General features: G+C 37.9%; 1 protein-coding gene and 1 non-coding gene across 4 annotated transcripts in view; both read right to left on the reverse strand.

Moving 5' to 3' along the window:
* Positions 1-18,178, reverse strand: part of CHD8 (chromodomain helicase DNA binding protein 8) — a 31,325-nt gene that overhangs the window by 7,314 nt on the left and 5,833 nt on the right. For all 3 annotated transcript variants that reach the window (XM_072415179.1, XM_072415177.1, XM_072415178.1), the window contains exons 2-28: positions 15,843-16,659; positions 13,965-14,330; positions 12,599-12,704; positions 11,221-11,494; positions 10,775-10,889; positions 10,167-10,352; positions 9,229-9,297; positions 9,080-9,135; positions 8,798-8,999; positions 8,216-8,353; positions 8,005-8,126; positions 7,485-7,728; positions 7,153-7,329; positions 6,908-7,051; positions 6,541-6,796; positions 6,232-6,442; positions 4,931-5,126; positions 4,230-4,397; positions 3,936-4,118; positions 3,583-3,693; positions 2,596-2,789; positions 2,282-2,481; positions 2,000-2,156; positions 1,307-1,396; positions 842-945; positions 332-458; positions 1-73 (exon numbers count right to left, since the gene is read on the reverse strand). In XM_072415179.1, the coding sequence (XP_072271280.1) occupies positions 1-73; positions 332-458; positions 842-945; positions 1,307-1,396; positions 2,000-2,156; positions 2,282-2,481; positions 2,596-2,789; positions 3,583-3,693; positions 3,936-4,118; positions 4,230-4,397; positions 4,931-5,126; positions 6,232-6,442; positions 6,541-6,796; positions 6,908-7,051; positions 7,153-7,329; positions 7,485-7,728; positions 8,005-8,126; positions 8,216-8,353; positions 8,798-8,999; positions 9,080-9,135; positions 9,229-9,297; positions 10,167-10,352; positions 10,775-10,889; positions 11,221-11,494; positions 12,599-12,704; positions 13,965-14,330; positions 15,843-16,535 (4,962 nt within the window). In that variant the 5' untranslated portion in view covers positions 16,536-16,659. The remainder of the gene's footprint in view (positions 74-331; positions 459-841; positions 946-1,306; positions 1,397-1,999; positions 2,157-2,281; positions 2,482-2,595; positions 2,790-3,582; positions 3,694-3,935; positions 4,119-4,229; positions 4,398-4,930; positions 5,127-6,231; positions 6,443-6,540; positions 6,797-6,907; positions 7,052-7,152; positions 7,330-7,484; positions 7,729-8,004; positions 8,127-8,215; positions 8,354-8,797; positions 9,000-9,079; positions 9,136-9,228; positions 9,298-10,166; positions 10,353-10,774; positions 10,890-11,220; positions 11,495-12,598; positions 12,705-13,964; positions 14,331-15,842; positions 16,660-18,178) is intronic.
* Positions 168-279, reverse strand: LOC140334390 (small nucleolar RNA U6-53/MBII-28). Its single transcript, XR_011921518.1, has one exon. It is a non-coding gene; the product is annotated as a small nucleolar RNA U6-53/MBII-28 (small nucleolar RNA).

Below are 18,178 nucleotides of genomic sequence, written 5' to 3' on the forward strand. Positions count from 1 at the left end.
CTCCTCCTCAGCATCTTTCTGTACATGGAGCGGCTTATACTCAGGATCTTCAACATCTCTATCAAAATCCCCACTGTAAAATATAAACAAATATACCATCATAAATATATATAATCTTCATCCTGAAGCTTTAATCTAGCTTTATTGTCACCCAACACAGAATTCACTTGCCTCAGAACTCACTGCATGAGAAGTTTGTTAAACTCATACCACCCCCAGCACAGAGCCTTAAGGCCCTCACTGTTGTGTCAGTATTAGCATGGCAACTCATCACTGGCAGCAGAATATTTAAATTTCTTTCAAACATGTCAGGTATCCAAATAGCACTTACCTCTCTGGTAGCTCTCCAAAGTCCTGGGCATGATGCTCTGCAGCAATGGCTTGCTCATCAGGCCCTCCCACCTTCTCTAGGAAACAGAGACAAGGATCTGCACGCATAGTATGGTACTTCTCATAACCTGCAGGTAAAGGAACAGAGTTGCAGCACATCTTTAAAAGAAAACAAACAAACCCACGAGTGTTACAGGTGTTATCTATTCTTCTTGGACACACAGATAAAATAACTTTGTTTTGGTACCATATGTCACCCATATGTTCCTATCAAGGAAAAAAAAAAAAACTATAACATGGAACCATCCAAAGGGTGGCTTTTGCTTTACACATATGCGTGTTTTATTGATGAAATATAGGGGAAATCTCATTTCTATGCCTTCAGGTGGTTCAGGGTCATGAGAAGCCTCAAATAGTAAAACATAGTTGTTTAGGCCAACCTTTCCAAAATGTTTAGGATATAAAGGTTCATAGAAATGTAGGTATTGTAATGAATCATATATAAACTCACCATGTTTGAAGACGCCAATAAGCAATGACTTGTCAGCCTCTCGGTCCCACCAAAGAGCTGGCAAGTCTGCCTGATCAACTTGTGGAACCCATAAGTCAATTTCCCTGTAAAAAGAGGTAAAATAAAAATATAAAAAGGAAGCTACAGAGAAAAAGAAACAAACAATACTCTACTGATGCTAGCGTAGAGAATGCCTAAACAACCAATCAGCCTAATAAAAGAACAGAACAGCAATGTCTTTTTAGGTTTTTCCCCAATTTGGGAAAACACATTTCCTATTGTTAGTAATGTTTATTGGTTTGAAAATACGATCAATATGCTCAATTTATTCAAAGCCAGTTAAAATAAGTGGATTACAACTTTCTTGCTAGGTTGTTTCTGGCTTTCTGCTGTCTTTATAATTGGCAAGTAATAGGGAAAGTAGTAAGTTAGAAACAAGTTTGTTATTTAAGGAGTATAACATACTTGGCATCAACTCCTCCAAGCACCTTCATTGCATGGCTTCCGATCACTTCCTGACGGACATAATACAACATTCGAACACGTAGCAGAACCCTATGGGGCAGAAATGAAAAGAAAACTGTAAATCAACATTTGTTTTTCTTAACATATTTGTTTATTTAAATTCATGGAATGTATGACAAAATAAAGAAATCTACTAAATATGTTCACACGCAGAATGAGCTAGCATTATAACTCCAGGCAAATTATCTATGTGCGTGTAGGAAATATATATAAGGGAAAGAGTATGTTATGAATCTTGGGAGATGTTGGTATTGACCCCATCTTCACTAAAGCCAAAACTGTACAAATTCTCAAAACAACCATATTCATCATAAGTGTAAAAAAAGAAGTATGATCGCTGAAAATAAACATTTCAAATTCAAAAACCTATTGTGTAGCCTCTCGGTTTCCTTAGAGGTCTTACAACTACGCACCACCTACTTCCTGTGAACTGTAACTGCTGTCCTTTAGGTAGGCACATGATTTCCAATATTATACAGAAACACAGGGAAATTTAGTCTTGCACTGTTCCTTTTTTCTGACTGAGCAAATCTAATTGTGATCTGTGATCACCAATGGTGAAAGTTTTGTGCAAAGGCCAATGTCAAGATAGCACATAACTTTTTTTTTAGTGCTGAATATATCTTATCTTACTTGTTGCACTGGTGCTTTAAATGCTTCTTGTAACCTTCATCCTGAAAAAGTGTGTCGGGGTTATACTTGCGAATCCAGTCTGCTTTGTGTATATCAAAGCTGCTCTGGGACTTTACTTTTTTGCCCTTGCGTCCACGAGGTACAGGTATAGAAAGACCTAGGAGATAAAAAAAAAAAAAAAATCAATGAACATTATGAGCATGTACATTATATGTCTGCTTCTGAGATCTGTAACCAATAAATTCGGTAAATCAGCCATTGGACTAATGCAATAAGATTTACCCGAGTGGTTCTGCAACTGTTTGGTTTTGCCATTTTCTGCAGGGCTGATCAGGTCCCAGATAAAGCTTTTGATGTTCTCGTCACCCCGATAGTGCAACAGACAATACACCAAGATGGCTCTGCAGATTTTCTCCACATCCCGTTCAGTCATACCTCGTTTGAAGCGGCCATGGTTTAATATGTCACGCCACCGACCCCATCTAAATACAATTCAGACATTAGAATTTTAGAAATTACCATCAAAGCATCAGAAACCCAATAGAAGAATGTAGCTCCTCTAGGATGTAGTTGAAAACACAAGAATAATAGCTCACCCATAAACAAGAAGGTGCTTCTCTACTCTAAAACAGTCTGTACGACCATAACCATTTTTGCGATCTTGACGTCTGGCTCGTGGACGGTCCTCGTCATCACTCTCCAGATCTGAAAACTCCACCATATCATCATCTTTATTACTGAAGTGTCGTGTCTGCTTCCTGATACGAGGAGTGTCTATCACCAGTGTGTTCTGTAAGGAGAACAAATAATTTATTGGATAAATCTGTCCACATGCTACTGAAAGGTTCCAGTGCCTATATTCAGTGTAGTGCTGCTGTGATATCCTCAAAGAAAAATCAAACTCTTTTTAGGATATAAAGGTTATAAAATACTTTAGGAGCTTGATGCTATAATGGTCAACTAATGGGTATTATTCTGTCGTAATTAATCAGTTTTTAAGAACACCATATTGAATATAAATAGACACTCACATGTAATACTGTTTTACGTATTACTGTTTTAAAAACGTATTTTTAAAAGCAACAAAACTAATAAAGCGTGTACATGTAAACCAGTGTTCTAAAAAACAGATTCTACCTTATGCATGATTTTATAAAATGTATGTTTCATGGAGGGCCTAGCTAATAATGGCACTATACTTCCCTCTGAACTCAACGATTGTGAACAGTGGTCCCTTGGCAATGAATATTAATCCGTCTTGTCAGATCAATAAATGACTGAGCAGGGAGGACTACTGTTTTTTCCTATAAAGGAGAGTACAGTAGGGTGCCATGTGCTTGTCCTCCCCTCTCCACAGAACATAATAGCTTTATGTGTACAGCACTAATTTGTTCCGGTTACTGGAAACCATCACAAAAAATTATTTCCAGCAATAGAAATCTGACATCTATATAGAGCTTAACTGGCAAATAGAGACAGGAAACTCAGTACAGAAAGAATTTATTGCTGTTCCCTCTGTGATCCCATATTAAATGCTACTGTTAATTTCTCCAAATTAATCTCCATAGGTCATTTTCACTTACCTTACTGTTCAGGAGATCGAGATCTAAATCAGCTTTTTTTGCCCACTTTTGCCAAAAGTTTGGATCATCCAATGAAATGTCGGTTCTGTTTTCAGATGCTACAAAACTTGCCTGAGAGAAAGAATAAAAATGTTACAACAAAGAAAATTAAAAGAAGTTCTTTAACATTCACTTCAAGGTTCCCTTTAGGCAGATGCTCTATACAGATGGGTGTAAAAGTCAGAGGAAATAATCCAAGATCTAAAATTATTTGTACAATACCATCCACTAAACACTTTATATAGATATTGTTCCTTATTTAAAAAAATTAACAGCATAAAAACAATGAATGCAACACATATACTAATTTATACCTTAGAAAAGGTGGAACCCTTGCCTTCAGACTCTATTGTTATTGTGGTAGTTCTTCTCAATAGAATTTGATCAATATCTTCCTCACAAAATTTGGAGCCTTCGTCATCTTCATCCATGATAGCTGCGTAAGCACCTTTCCGTAGCAAGTCCTCAATCTCTTTTTTTGTAAACTGCTGAATAGGCTATAGATGAACAGAAGTCCATTAGGGAGTTCATCATTCACCTTTTTTTTACTTTACAAAATTACAGTCCTATGTCTCTATCTCCCATCAAATTCCATACTGCATACATACCCCACTTAGGTGGTTTTCACGTCCGCTCATAGACTGTAGTACAGCTTTATCAAGTCCTAACTTTAGGCTGGCCTTGTCAAACATTTCTCTTTCATAAGAATTTCTGGTGATTAGTCTGTAAATCTTCACAGCTTTGCTCTGGCCAATCCTGTGACAACGTGCTTGTGCCTGAACACAAGAAAACAGATATATTAACCAATAAATCTAACTAAATAAAAGAAAAGTCTGAGCGGTATCCTAGATATCACAGCTGCAAGTTCAGTCAATACACAGAACATTTTTTTTCCCTCTTGTTACAAAACAAGCAAATCAAGATGCAGTCTATTATTAGATACTCATGACAAAGTTTGTCTATGCCTCATTTCATGCTGACAGTACAAAGGTATATTGAAGCCCTCTTTTTGAGTAGTAGGAGCAGTGGTTTTGCTTGGACCTGTTAGGTTGTACTGTGTACACTGCCCCCGTCCAAACATGTGACTAAAATTAGCACAAGGAGCCTCAAGACAAAGTTTTTTTAAAAATGTACTGATTTTAGGTTATATGGTTAGGCAGTTTGAATGCAAGGAATACACAACAGTCTTCTTTTATATACCGGCTACTGTTTCTATGCCAATATCATGTACCTTATGGCAGTTATCAAAAAAAAAAAAAAGGGAAAAGGATTGTGGTTTAAGAATAAGAAAAGGAATATCAGTTTTTACCTGAAGGTCATTCTGAGGATTCCAGTCAGAGTCAAAGATGATACATGTGTCTGCAGCAGTAAGGTTAATCCCCAAACCACCAGCCCGGGTACACAGCAAGAAAACAAAACGATCAGAGTCTGGGCGGCTGAATCGATCAATTGCTGCTTGGCGCATATTGCCGCGGACTCTACCATCAATTCGTTCATAAAGGTACCTAGGTTTTAAAACAAACACGTAGAAATGCAAGCTTTAGTTTTATGGGTTAATTTTCTAAATTTCTCCACCCATCTCAGATTATATGTGTAATTGAAATGGCAAATAAAGTCACAGAAATATATATTTAGATAAACATACATAAATATACACAGAATGATATACTGGACTTAGTTCTTTCTAACAATGCAGAGCTTATAACAAATGTGCATATAAAAGAGAATCTGGGCAGCAGTGACCATAATATGATTTCATTTAATATAAGTTGTAAACAGGAAGCAAAAATAGTAAAGATAAAAACATTTCATTTTAAGAGAGCAAATTTTCCAGAAGAGGCTAAATTAAAACCTATGTGGCTCACAGCTGATGTTAAAAAAAGCCATAAGGAACAATAATAATAATAATAATAATAATAATAATAAAGAAAAGGGCATTCCAAAAACATAAAAATGGAGGATTATTTTCATTGTTTGAAAACTATAAAGAATATAACAAAGAAGCACAGAATATAACTGGGTATTAAGGATTTAAAGTAAAGATAACAGAGACTGTTGATCCAGGGAACATCTGATTGCCTCATGGAATCAGGAAGGAATTTTTTCCCCTGTTAAAGCAAATTGTACCAGGGTTTTTTTTTGCCTTCCTCTGGACAACTGTGTCTTATAAGGTTTTATATCTGGGATATGTTTATTTCCCCAGTGGTTAAAGTGTGATGGACTTATGTCTTTTTTCAACCCAGCCTACTATATAACTATGGAATCATGGAATCAGAGTCACCAAAAGTCAGACAAAGATAGCCAGCACACTCTAATCTAACACACCTAGTTTTTGCATAGGGAGAGGGCAAGACTTTTGAGGCAGCATTTAACATGAGGTGTGGCCATTAAACTACCTATGTCAGCATAAATCACTGGAATGGGAAGAATCAGAAATGCTCAGGACTTGTGTTTTTCAAAGATAAAAAGTGCACTGAACAAGGTAATGAAAAGTAAGTAAAACTGTCCAACATCAAAATTATTTTGTAGGAAAATATTGACAATTTTTCAGAATACAGGCAGAAAGAAACCCAGAATTTAACCTAGGATGTATAGTGTTTAATTCTTTACCTTCTCTGAATGAGATAATCCTCCAATATATCCAAGCACCGCACCATTTGTGAAAAGATGAGAACCTTATGTCCTCCAGCTTTCAGCTTGGGTAGAAGTTTGTCAATTAAAACTAGTTTGCCAGAGGAGCGAACCATTGCTTGCAAGTGAAAGTCAGGAGGAATCACTGGGGTTGCTTCTCTGAAGTCATATATTATCTTTTCTTCCGCTCCTTGTTAAATAAATAAAAAAAGAATCTTGAATATTTAAACACATACAAATGAAAGTGGTTATATATATTTTTTTTAGTTTGAATATTAATGATCATACCAGTGATGAGATATGGATGGTTGCAGCACTTGCGAAGCTCCATCATGGTATTAAGCAAGTTGGGAGTATTAGACTGACTAGCCCCCTTAGTAAGGAAGGAAAAGTTCTTTTCCAGAATGGCCCTATAGTATTTTTTCTGAATATTAGTTAATTCCACTTCAATAATAGTCTCTTGTTTAGGTGCAAGATTCTTCTCCACATCTTCCTTCAGCCTCCTTAGCATCATAGGTTTTAAGATGGCTTGCAGCTTTTGCACCTGGTAATACAAAATAAAGTCCATTGGAGAGGGGTAACAATACATTGCCATTTTTTTAGACAACAAAGAGACTGGAACAGTATATAAAGGCGTGGAGGAATAAGGAAATACCTGCTCCTCAGTTTTCAGGTCTCCAAAGTCCTTAAGAAATTCTGCTTCAGAGGCAAACTGGCTAGGCTCCAAAAAATGTAGCAGGCTGAACAGCTCCTCCACAGTGTTTTGTAATGGTGTCCCAGTCAAGAGAACCTTGTGCTCCTAGAATATTATTAAAAAGTTATTTAAAAGTTCTGATTAACACTAAATTTTAGAAATATAGAGAAAAAAAGAGATCATTTAAAATGATGGCGTAAACTCACTAGATCCATGTGCTTTAAGCTGTCCAATAGTTTACAGTTTCTGTTCTTTAGACGGTGAGCTTCATCAATAATGACACAACGCCATTCAATTTCACGTAGCTCAGGGCAATCAGAAAGCACCATTTCAAAAGTTGTGATTAAAGCATCGAACTTGTAGGCTCCAGGAATTAAATGACCCTGAGAACAGTAAGAGAGGTAAATGCTATTGAAAAAATTTGAACGCGTCCTTGAACATTTAGTACTAGATGTAAAAAAGTAAAAGGAGCAAACAAAGTTCAGAGAAGCAAAAGTCTGGGAAGACATACTTGGGCTATACACTGAACACAACTGACCTTTGAGTCCTTGCAATACATCTCATACTGTTGGATCATCTGTCGGCTGGCCAAGCTGCCGTGGTACACAATGGTGTTCATTTCAGTCCAGCTGGCAAATTCCCTTTCCCAGTTAGTGATAGTGGAAAGAGGAGCAATCACTAAGAAAGGACCTTGCACCCCAACGTTATGTACTTCCTGTAGAAATGTTATAGACTGGATTGTCTTGCCCAAGCCCATTTCATCAGCCAGAATACAGTTCTGCCTGTAGGAATAAAATGTATAATAAATTCATCAGTTTTTAGAAAAATCATTCCAAGTGGGTACTTTACAACACTATAGTCCTCTATATCAGATCCAATCATTTCTGTCATTTTCAGTAAAAAAATAAAATAAAAAATAAAAAAAATTGGGTTTTATTTTTATCTTTGTAAATCCCACTATAGGTAACAGTGCTCAGTCCTTTAACAATAACACAAAATAAAGCCTACTATGGCATAGTCATCAGCGTATATTTCAGCCTAACATATGTTCTTCTTACCTGTTGTACCAATTGAACAGCAGCCAATTGACTCCTTCCAACTGGTATTCTCTTAACTGGTTACCATTTCTGTATTCCCTGGTCAGGTCTAACTTCTTCCAAGATGTAGCTGCAGGCCGTGCCTTGAGAGGTAGAAATACAATAGAAATTAGACCGCTGATGTTTGTGTGTTTGAAGGCGATTTAAAATAAATTTACGGACTTTCACATACCACACGCCTGAGATTTGGCTGTCGGGACTCTATTCTTTTGAACTCTTCAACCTTTCCATCATCTACATCTTCCTTAAGCTCCCAAGTGCTGTCTTCATAGGGCAGTGAGCACCATTTTACAAGATAATACACCACAGGCTGCAAAAGTTAAAAAGGATAAGTTTAGCTCACAACTTAAAAACACCCCAAGTATACTGTCAGTTTTTTTAGGGCTTTTTTTTTGCTTGCTGTGTCCTATTAGATTTTTCTCTAACAAGAAAAGGAGTAAAAAAAAAAAAAAAAGAAAAGAAAAAAATATTCTCCTACTTTCACGTGTATCTTTTAAAATTTGTATTTCCCATCACCTTGTATTCTGGTGATAAAGGTAACTAGGGCAAAGGCAGAAAATAAATCTCTGTGAACAGTGTGAACAATGACAGCAATATACATCTTATCAGGTTGAACTTTTAGCAAGATTTACCCTTAATGTTAACACAGATGACAATATTTGCAGCTCTGTATTAAGTAAGAATAGATGATAACATGTATAGTATAACTGGTAAAGAAGGCACCACATAAAAAAAATAAAATAAACAGACTGACCTCCCCATTGTCTTTATCAATGCTATGCGATTCATCCAGGATACGATCAACTTCAACATAGTCTGGATTGAAGGGCTCCTCATCCTCTGGGAGGAAATGACGCATCTGAGCCATCTTGGTTTTAAACCTCTTGAGCTTTTGGTGGATACGCTTGTCTCTCTCAAGCTGCTGGATGGTGGCCCATTCACAATGCAGATAGGAGCTGAAACCACAGAAGATATAGATTAGCAACTCATATATGTGTTTTCATGCCAACATACCATTATAGAGAAACATACTTACTAATTTTTATATTTGACAAAGTACTCTTCTGTATCAATATAACCTCCTGTAGACAGCTAACAAATAAATCAACAAAGAAACGTTAATACTATAAGTGATCATAAGCGACAGTATACTGTAAGCATCAGTTAGGGATATTTCTTCGTTACCTCCTTCTTAGCCGTACGCATAGAAAGTATTTTGTCCACAATAGCAGCATCTTCTTCACTTGGGTTTTCCTTTAGGAACAAACACTTTAATTAGGGTTTTATTTTTAACAAAAAATGTATTCAATGTTATCCATCCTAACTTTTATCAAATTTTATCCCCAGGGATCCACTTATATACCCACTGGATGCTGCCGTTTTGCCTAGCATACAAAAGATGAAACTATACACTAAAGACACCTCTTAGTACCAATATGTTTACAGACATAGGCTTGCTTAAATTCCCTCAAACAAGGGCCACAGAATACAAACAGAAGGCTGTTATTACAATTCTAAACAAATGAATGAGTCTACATAAAAATAGAAGTTGGTCTTATATGGGAACTATGTACCTCTGAGTATATTACACCTGAGGTGGAGCTAGAAACATACCAAATCGGCCTATACAGTGCACCATGCAATTTGAGAAATATTGCACTAGGCAAGGGCAGCGACCACAAGGTGGAGCAGCTTCTAATACTTCAAAATTTCCCATGAACTTCCCAATGATTGATAAAACAAACCCACAACAGCCTCGCTCAACCATTTTACCCCGGAGGAATCCTTGAATTATTTTCAAGTTGTAGGGAACTTCTAATAAACACAAATATTAGGGGAACTTTGGAGAACCCCTGCTAATGCATATTATTTGGAGGTCACTAGGAAAAAGTCTATGCTTGGGATATGAGGAAAGAATGCTGATCTTCCAGGAGTGCCCCAAAAGGGACCCCTGGATGTACCCCAAGTTTTAGAAGAACCCTGGTTGAGAATGACTGACCTAGAGGAACTGGAGGTTGAAAAATTATGTCTACAATGCCAGTTTGTTGTAAGGACATACTATTTACAGCATAATATAGACTAAGGCTGGTTTCCACAAACATTAGAAAGGAAGGTTTTCTTACCACAAAGAATTGCATGGAGGGAGCCATATCACCATCAGGAATTGGGAGAGGCTCAGGCAAAAACACTGGGTTACTCTTAACTGGCCCGGTAACATCAACTTCCTCATCATCTTCATCATCAGTGATTTTAATGTCTAGGTCCTCAGTGTACTTTTTACGTTTCACTTGTCGATTAGATCGTCTCTTCTAAAGAGAAATTCATTAATTTGTGTTATGTAGTAAGTTATAATGGTACATAAAGGCAAGGTGACAGTCATGAATAGGTAAAGGTAAAAACTTTCTTAGCAATGAGAAAAAGGTTGACTACTTAAAATTAAACTTTTTTTAAATGGTGACAATCATGTAATCCTCTCTTTTAATTTACTAGTTTTTGATATTGCCTGCTAACCTTAAATATGTTCATGAGAGAGAACAAAGTAATAGGGCTGCCAAAGAGGAGAAACTCACTGATCTAATAGACAATGAAAGGAGTAAACACACAGATCTCAGGTTGTCAGAGATGCTTATATGGAAACCCTCCAGTTCGGTAGAGACACTAATCTGAAAACCCTCCCAACTGGCTTATAGACAAAACCCCTTTAGGATGACTGAGAAAAGAACTGAAGTACCTGAACGCTATCTTCATCTTCTGCTGGAGAAGCCTGGGATGGAACCACCTCTGCATCAGAATTATCAGATGATGGGTTGCGTTTCCTCTTCTTCCCAACAATTGGAGTGATTGTACTAAAACCAGGAAAATATTCATGTTTTATTTGATCTATTTATTGATTGCAACACTATTGTTTATAAAACATTACATTTAAAAAAAAAAAAGCAGTCAAGCTATATGAAGGTTAGCCGCTGATAAATTTAAAGAGCATGAAGCTACTGCAATTACAAGTAAGGAACGACGTCATGCTTTTTGCAGCATGTGGGGCCCTGGGAAAAATGTATCAGTTATGTTGCTAGCTATTGAATGGGCTTAAAGTAATCTGATATTATTACAATATACTTTTATTATTCCAAGCTTTAAAAATACAATATCCTATTTCATAAAACACATACTGCTGCTTACCTAGGCTTTGATTTGCTCTTTGATCTTGAGCTGCTGCTCCCTTTGGATTTTTTAGACTTATCACTGCTTAAGCCATCACCAGGATCACCTTTCTTTTTCTTCTTTTTCTTCCTATTTACATCATCATCGTCAGCATTGACACTTGGCAGCTCATCCTCATTCAGAACACGGGGAATGTTCTGCTCCCCTCTTGCTCTAGCTCTGGCAATAGCCTCAGCCACAATCCGATTTGCCTTTTCTTGTTTCTTCTGATTATCTAGCTTTCGAGATTCCCCTGATATAAAGCAAATTAGAAGGGTATGCATAGTATGCTAATCAGTTTTAGATAAACAACATAGAACAAAACATTCACTCCTCTAGCTAAGAGCAAAAGCCAACCTTTTATACTCTATGTTCAGTTGAGGTTGCAGTGTCGCCACCACTTCCTCACAGTTTTGAACCACTTGATGGATGGATGCCCATGGAGAATAGAGGGGGGTGCAGTGAGAAGTTCAGCACTGCCTGCTGTAAAATAGTAAAACTCGGGTTCTTCAAGAACCAGCACAAAAGTGAAGGCAGCAGCTGAACATATCCTCAGGAGCTTCTCAGGTCCCTAGGTAATCAATACTTCCAGGGATTTCAATTTCAACTTCACCATGCAGATTTTGGCATTAAAGTCTGACACAAAAGTAAGTCAAGAATAACAGTCTCCATATTTCTATCAATGTACCTTTTCTCTAAAGTGGAACAGAAGTTCCACTTTTAAGTTTCCATGATCAGGCAGGTAATTTTTGCAGAAAAAGAGGATCAGCGCACCCCTGGATGGAGCGCAGATAGGTCGTGTAGAGTTGTGCGGGCTTAGTTCTGCTTTAAAGGGAAGTGCAGAACACCACATCACCTGTCTTTAGCAATAGACTTTAAAGACCAGTAGGACATACAGGAACTACCTCACCACCCTCAAACATCCTTGTCTAAATCTAAACAAACAGCTGCAATGAGAGTTCATGTTTAGATCTAGGAAGCAAGCTAGTGCAGATGCTCCGCTAACAACTCTGACCAAACAAGAAATTCTGTCTGATCACTTTGAACTCTGCTGGTGTATGTGATGCTATTAAAACATTAGACAGTTGTTTGTTCTAAATATATTTGTTCAAGCCTTGCATATTTTATCCCTAATGTCTGTAGCTAAAATTCATGCTCTGTTCTGAATGACTATTTGTAGCCACTACAGGTGAACATACCTCCACTGTGATACACAAAGTAAGGAATCATGGGACATGTAGCTTTCTTTTAGGCAGGTAGCTGACACTGTGGAATAATCCTAGCTGTAGACTACTAATATCAACAAAAGCAATTTAATTTTATTGAGGTAAAACTGCATATTCTTTAAGAAACATACCTCCAACTTTCACCAGCGTTTGGTTCGCTGTGAGACTGGCAACCTCATTGGCGTTGAGTACCTTTACAACTGACAGACTTTGTGTGGCACCTTGTGAGGAGCCCGCCTGGCAAAAAAAAAAAAAAAAAAAAAAAAAATCACACATACAGGTACCAGAGTTTATTAAATTATGATTTTTATGCATATTACTAATGACAGATCTTTACAGGACTAAGGAATCTGAGGCAAATGGAAAAATCTACAGACTCCACAGCCCTAACTCTTTGCAATAAACACAGAGCTCTATTTCAGAAAGTGGAAAGCTCATATGGCGAATTGGTTCAAAAACATTTGAAGTTCCAGTGATAAAACATAAATCAGCACTATAACAGAAAACACTTTCCCATTGCACAGTTTTACATGTTGATCCACAGATAATACAGTTGTGGTATGTATTGTAACCAACCCCATGTCCAATTGTTCACCAAATCTCAAGCAGATGTATTAGACTATATGTGCGTAATTACCACAAAAACAAAGTATCTTGCTACTACAATAAACTATTTTTTAATAAGAGCTGGTAAATCCCCATCTGTTTTTTTTTTTTCTATCTAAGTCCTGTATGAGATTTCCCTTCACTTCCTGTCCTGAAGACACAACAGTAAGACATCTCTACGGGCGGAGGGAAATTCTCCTCTTAGTTGTCATCAGAACACTTTTGGAACATTTAAACCAAAGATGAGGGGAAATGACAACCTAAAAAACGGTCACTGAGAGCTTAATGAGCTGAGAGAGGCCGGCTCTTCCAAGTCCGCCACTTACCAACTGTATCAAAATCTAAAGATTTCACTTCAAAAGACTCTTCGTTACCAACAGTGTTACCCAAACTTTCATTTGTATTGTGGTATGCACTAAATGTCGGTCTTGCCATGGTCTTTACAACAAGAGATACCAGTGCCACAATTGATAAAAAATAGTTTTCTTGATACTATAAAGTTTTAGGGTTCTATTTATAAACTTATTCCCCAGCTGAATTCTTTGAAATTCCCTGGTGGTGAATTCCATGGTCATACATTTCTACAGGTCTCCTATAAACACAATGACTCGTTCTGCCACCTAGTGGCCAATAGTCAAAAGTGCACAGCTGTCACAATAGGAAACGAATAGGAAAGAAATGAATTTTATGAAGGAACTTAAGAGGAGATCATTTATAAAAAGAGCCCTTAGAACTGCTTGTCTTTTGATAGAGAAACACTCTCATCTTTGTCCATTTCCAAACAATGTGAAATATGTCAGAGCGAATTAGCAAATCAATAGCGGGCAAGCAGATTCCCTATAAAACATATCAAATGCTTTTATTTACACCTCTTCTTGTTTCTGAACTCACCTGTGGCTGTAGGACCACTTTCAAAGGTACAGAAAGCCTCTGAGTTCCTTGCTGACCGATTACATGTGTTTGTTGTGTGCTAGGTGCCAGTGTCAGCCCGCCTGGTCCCTGCTGTACAATCTGAAACTTCTGTGGGGTTTGTGCCGTTGCCCCCGGCTGCTGCTGTACCTGCAGCTGTATAGTCACCACCTTGGCAGGTTGTCCTTGTTGAGTCTTGGCCTGAGTCAAAGCAGCTAGTTGGTTCCCCTGAAGAACAATCTTCCCTGGCAAACCACCCAGTACCACATGGCGCTGGCCTTGTGGGGCTCCTGTCGTGGCTGCCTGGGTAGGCTGTTGAAGCACAAGTGTGATGCGTTTTGAATCCCCCTAAAGAAAATGTACAACAGATTTAAATATAATCACATGCATAGGAAACAAAGTAGCTGCAGTTACACATTTTAACAAAATATACATTTTTTTTTTAATAAACCAGAACAGCCAAAACAGATTTGGTCAGAGTAGTGAAGTATTGGAACCTCTGTATTTCCTATTATTGTGGTTATAAATCCCTTGTTGGGAAGATTTTCCCCCAATCATACTTTTGATCACTGTCATTGGAACAACATGTAAAGTAAATCCAAAAAGATACATCAGATATAGCGATAGGCCGACAGAGAACTTAACCATTCCCACTTCATAGCTCCAAATGCAAATGTGTGTTTTATTACAACGTTCTCACACTTCAGTGGTCACTGCTCACTTATCGTATGGAGATGATGAATGATATAGGGGTAAAAGAAGCAACCCTTCCTGATATGTAATGGTTTTTGCCACCCCAATTATATAACATGTAATCATAAAGAAGATAGAGATCTATCTTTATGATTTCATGGAGATGAACAGACAAAAAGTTGTCTTTATAGAAATTCTTATTATTCCCTCAATGCAACTACTCATTAGAACTACTTTGATTTTTAAAAGCTTAAAATGCAGGTTCATCATAGCTGGGGCATTGAGAATTGCCCTGTCCTTAAAGTGCCACCTTTACCTCCCCCACTTCATCTTTTACCCCCACTGACTGCTATACTTACCTAAACCTCGCTCTTGGACCTCCGTTTACATTTCCCAGCTAGTGTCTTCATCCATTCATGTCCATGTACAGTGTTCAACCCAGAAACTATTTTAGGCAGGGTGGGGAGAAATTTTAGGTGGGTGGCAGCCCCTGCATTGTATCAAAAATTATCAGTAAACACCCAGAAACAGCCTGGTTGTTACTGAAAGGTGCCGGATGGTGTGCCCAGCTAAAAGGGGCTAGGGAGAACACTACATGGAGGACTTGCCTACTTGGCTAGTGTCACTTGTGCATTCTTTCATAGAAGTTTCTTCGTTATTCATTTTAAAAGTTTATTGCTGTGGTTTTTACATTTTCTTTTGAAGATTTTTGTGCTTTCTTTTAAGTTAACAAAAGATCAACAGCTTATGTTTCTACTTGTTAAAAATGTTTTTAACCTAAAATGTGCTTTATTTCCACCTCGTATGCCTATAAGATATACACACATGTTCATGTCTATTTCTCATGGGGATAATTTATTTACAGTTTTATTTATTTAATTTACAAGGAAAAAAAAAACAGAATTCCTTGATTTGTTTATTTTAGCTCAGAGACTCTGCATTTCCAGTTCAATAGGTATTTTCTGTATTTAAAAATAAACAATCTCAGCCTGAAAAATAAAAACTAATGCAGCCGTCACATGCACTGAGGACTATACATTATATATTTTTGTTGTTGAGTTACTGCTTCCTACATCCACCTACATAACCAAGGCCACCAGAAGAAACACACAAGATCTACAATAGGAAACACACGGGAAGTGTATGCAGTAGGGATATACAACATACCTGTTGAGGAGTGGACGTCAAAGTGACTGCCGGTTTGACGCCTGTATTGGCATCGGTACTGGCCGAGGTTGTTGATGCGCGCATCGGTTGTAGCAATAATTGTCGAACAGGTCTGACCCCACCAGGTTGTCCTGCTGGACTTGGGACTTTAGCCAGCACTGTATTTCCAGATACAATGGAGACCCCAGGTCTCAGCTGGGTTCCTGTAAGCACCTTAGCTATGGTCACTTTGCCTCCATTAGCCGTCTGTCCGGGAGTCAGAGTCTGAATTTGTGTCACAGGGACACCACTCACAGTCATCCCTGGCGGTGCTTTTAGTATCATAATTTTAGGTGCTGCAGGCGCTGCTGTTGTAGTTGCCGCTGTTGTTACAGTTAAAGGGGTACCCATGAAAGGGTTTCCTTGGTTCAGAGGTTCCTGACTGACAGATGGTTGGGAAGGAAGCACCGGTTCTGGCTGAAGTATTGGAATAGGATTTTCTTGCAGCACCTGAGGCTGTATTTGCTGTATATCTGGAATAGCTTGTTCAGGTCCTCTATCTGTTGTAAGCTGTTCCAGAGGCTCCAAAACATTTCCTAAGCCAAGAGCTTCATCCATAGTATCTGGTCCATCTCTTGTAAATGAGTCACTAGTTAGAGAATCCAATCCAAACAGATTTGGGTCATCAAACAGGTCCATTATTGGGTCCGCCATATTTGGTCTCTTTGATAAAGACAAGCGGGGAAGGCCAATAGCCTTCCCCTGGGACAAATAGAAATGGACTTTAGTCACTCACTGTCACGGGACGATGAAACAATGAAAAAGCCAGGATGGCAGTCTACAAAAACAAAAGAAAGATAGGTAATGTAAGTATAATAGTAACACCTCTGACAAAGTTACTTCACGTATCAAACTTGTTTTGCATAATTTTCTACAAAAAAACTATAGCAATATTAACACAAACAATGCATCCTAAAAGTACATCATTAAAATCCAATAAAAAATACTGGAAGAATTACAAGAGATTAAAGACCCCAAAAAGTGTCAGTAACTAAAATATTACTTTACTGCCGGGAGTTATTTTCCCGCACTGCTAGTAATGAATGTACTTGGGAGTAACGTCGTCCCGGCCAATAAAGATGGCCAAGACAAACTTATCTACATTGAAAATGTTTTATATTGATTTCCCCTTTCTTCCGGGCCATGTGACATGAGGACAATAAAAAAATTGGCCAGCGGCCTTGTGGTATTTACTAAGCACCAATAGGTCCAATACCTGCATAAGGGTTTACCTGCCTAGGTACTTACTTAAAAATAAACCCAACAATTTACCTTTCCTAATTTTATCACATCTTTCATACTTTCTTGTCTTTTCTGTGCAGTACTTTTTGTTGTGTTTTTATGTTATTGTAAAAGTATTTTTAAGTGGAAAGTACAGATGGAGAAAGTTATTTATAAATGATCTGCAATGGACGTTTCCAACAGTCCAAAGAAAGTGTTGGTAACTAAAATGTACTTCCTCTAAACTAATCCCTGTAGTTTAGTTTCCAAGTTTACATCCTCATGCCCATGCACAGTACAGCTGAGTTGCAGTCTGGGCTCTGAATCGCTACTTTTATCAGTATGGGTGTAGTCCACTAGTACAGGAAGTAAACTCATGTATATATTACAAGGCAGGAGCAAAGTGGAGGGTCCAACACACAAAAAATGCTTGTAAACAAGGCCAGGAACAACAAACACCATACAGACACAACTCAAAGTAGTTCTCACTGTTGACTGACCATCCCAGCCTGTGTAACATGGTCTTTCACCACTATCCACCTATTAATTGCTAGGAATTGGTGTGAAGCTCTACATAGAACATAAAAGATTATTTGAACCCAGCTGACCTTCCAGCATTTAAAAACCATCTACTGACCCCTGGCATTTTTTCAATCCTTTAGATAATACTGATCTTCAAAAGAGTTTGGGACTGACAAAACAGCAAGTAAACTCTCTGCTGGCAAGGGAAGGTTTAACAACTTAAAGGAAGTGAAAGTAAACCTGAAATGCGGCTGCAAAATTTGAGAATTTACAACTCCACAGTGGCTGCAGCTACATTGGTAAATTCTAGTTTAGGTTTAATCTGACATTATCATATACTCACCTTACCAGCAATCCCTCTATGCAGCCTGTCTTTCAATGAGTGGTGTTGGTGACCTTGGGGGAGCAGTGGCACTAATCCCCAGGTCATGTGACAGTGCTAAAACCTAGAAAGTGTGTGCTTAACCCAAGCAGTGTCACAGGAGGAAAACACATGCACCTCCATAACCACAAGTGCCTGGTATTGTGATGGCTGAATAGGTAGAAGAAACAAA

This window comes from Pyxicephalus adspersus, chromosome 6, assembly GCF_032062135.1.
Source record: "Pyxicephalus adspersus chromosome 6, UCB_Pads_2.0, whole genome shotgun sequence".
NCBI classification, from domain to species: domain Eukaryota; kingdom Metazoa; phylum Chordata; class Amphibia; order Anura; family Pyxicephalidae; genus Pyxicephalus; species Pyxicephalus adspersus.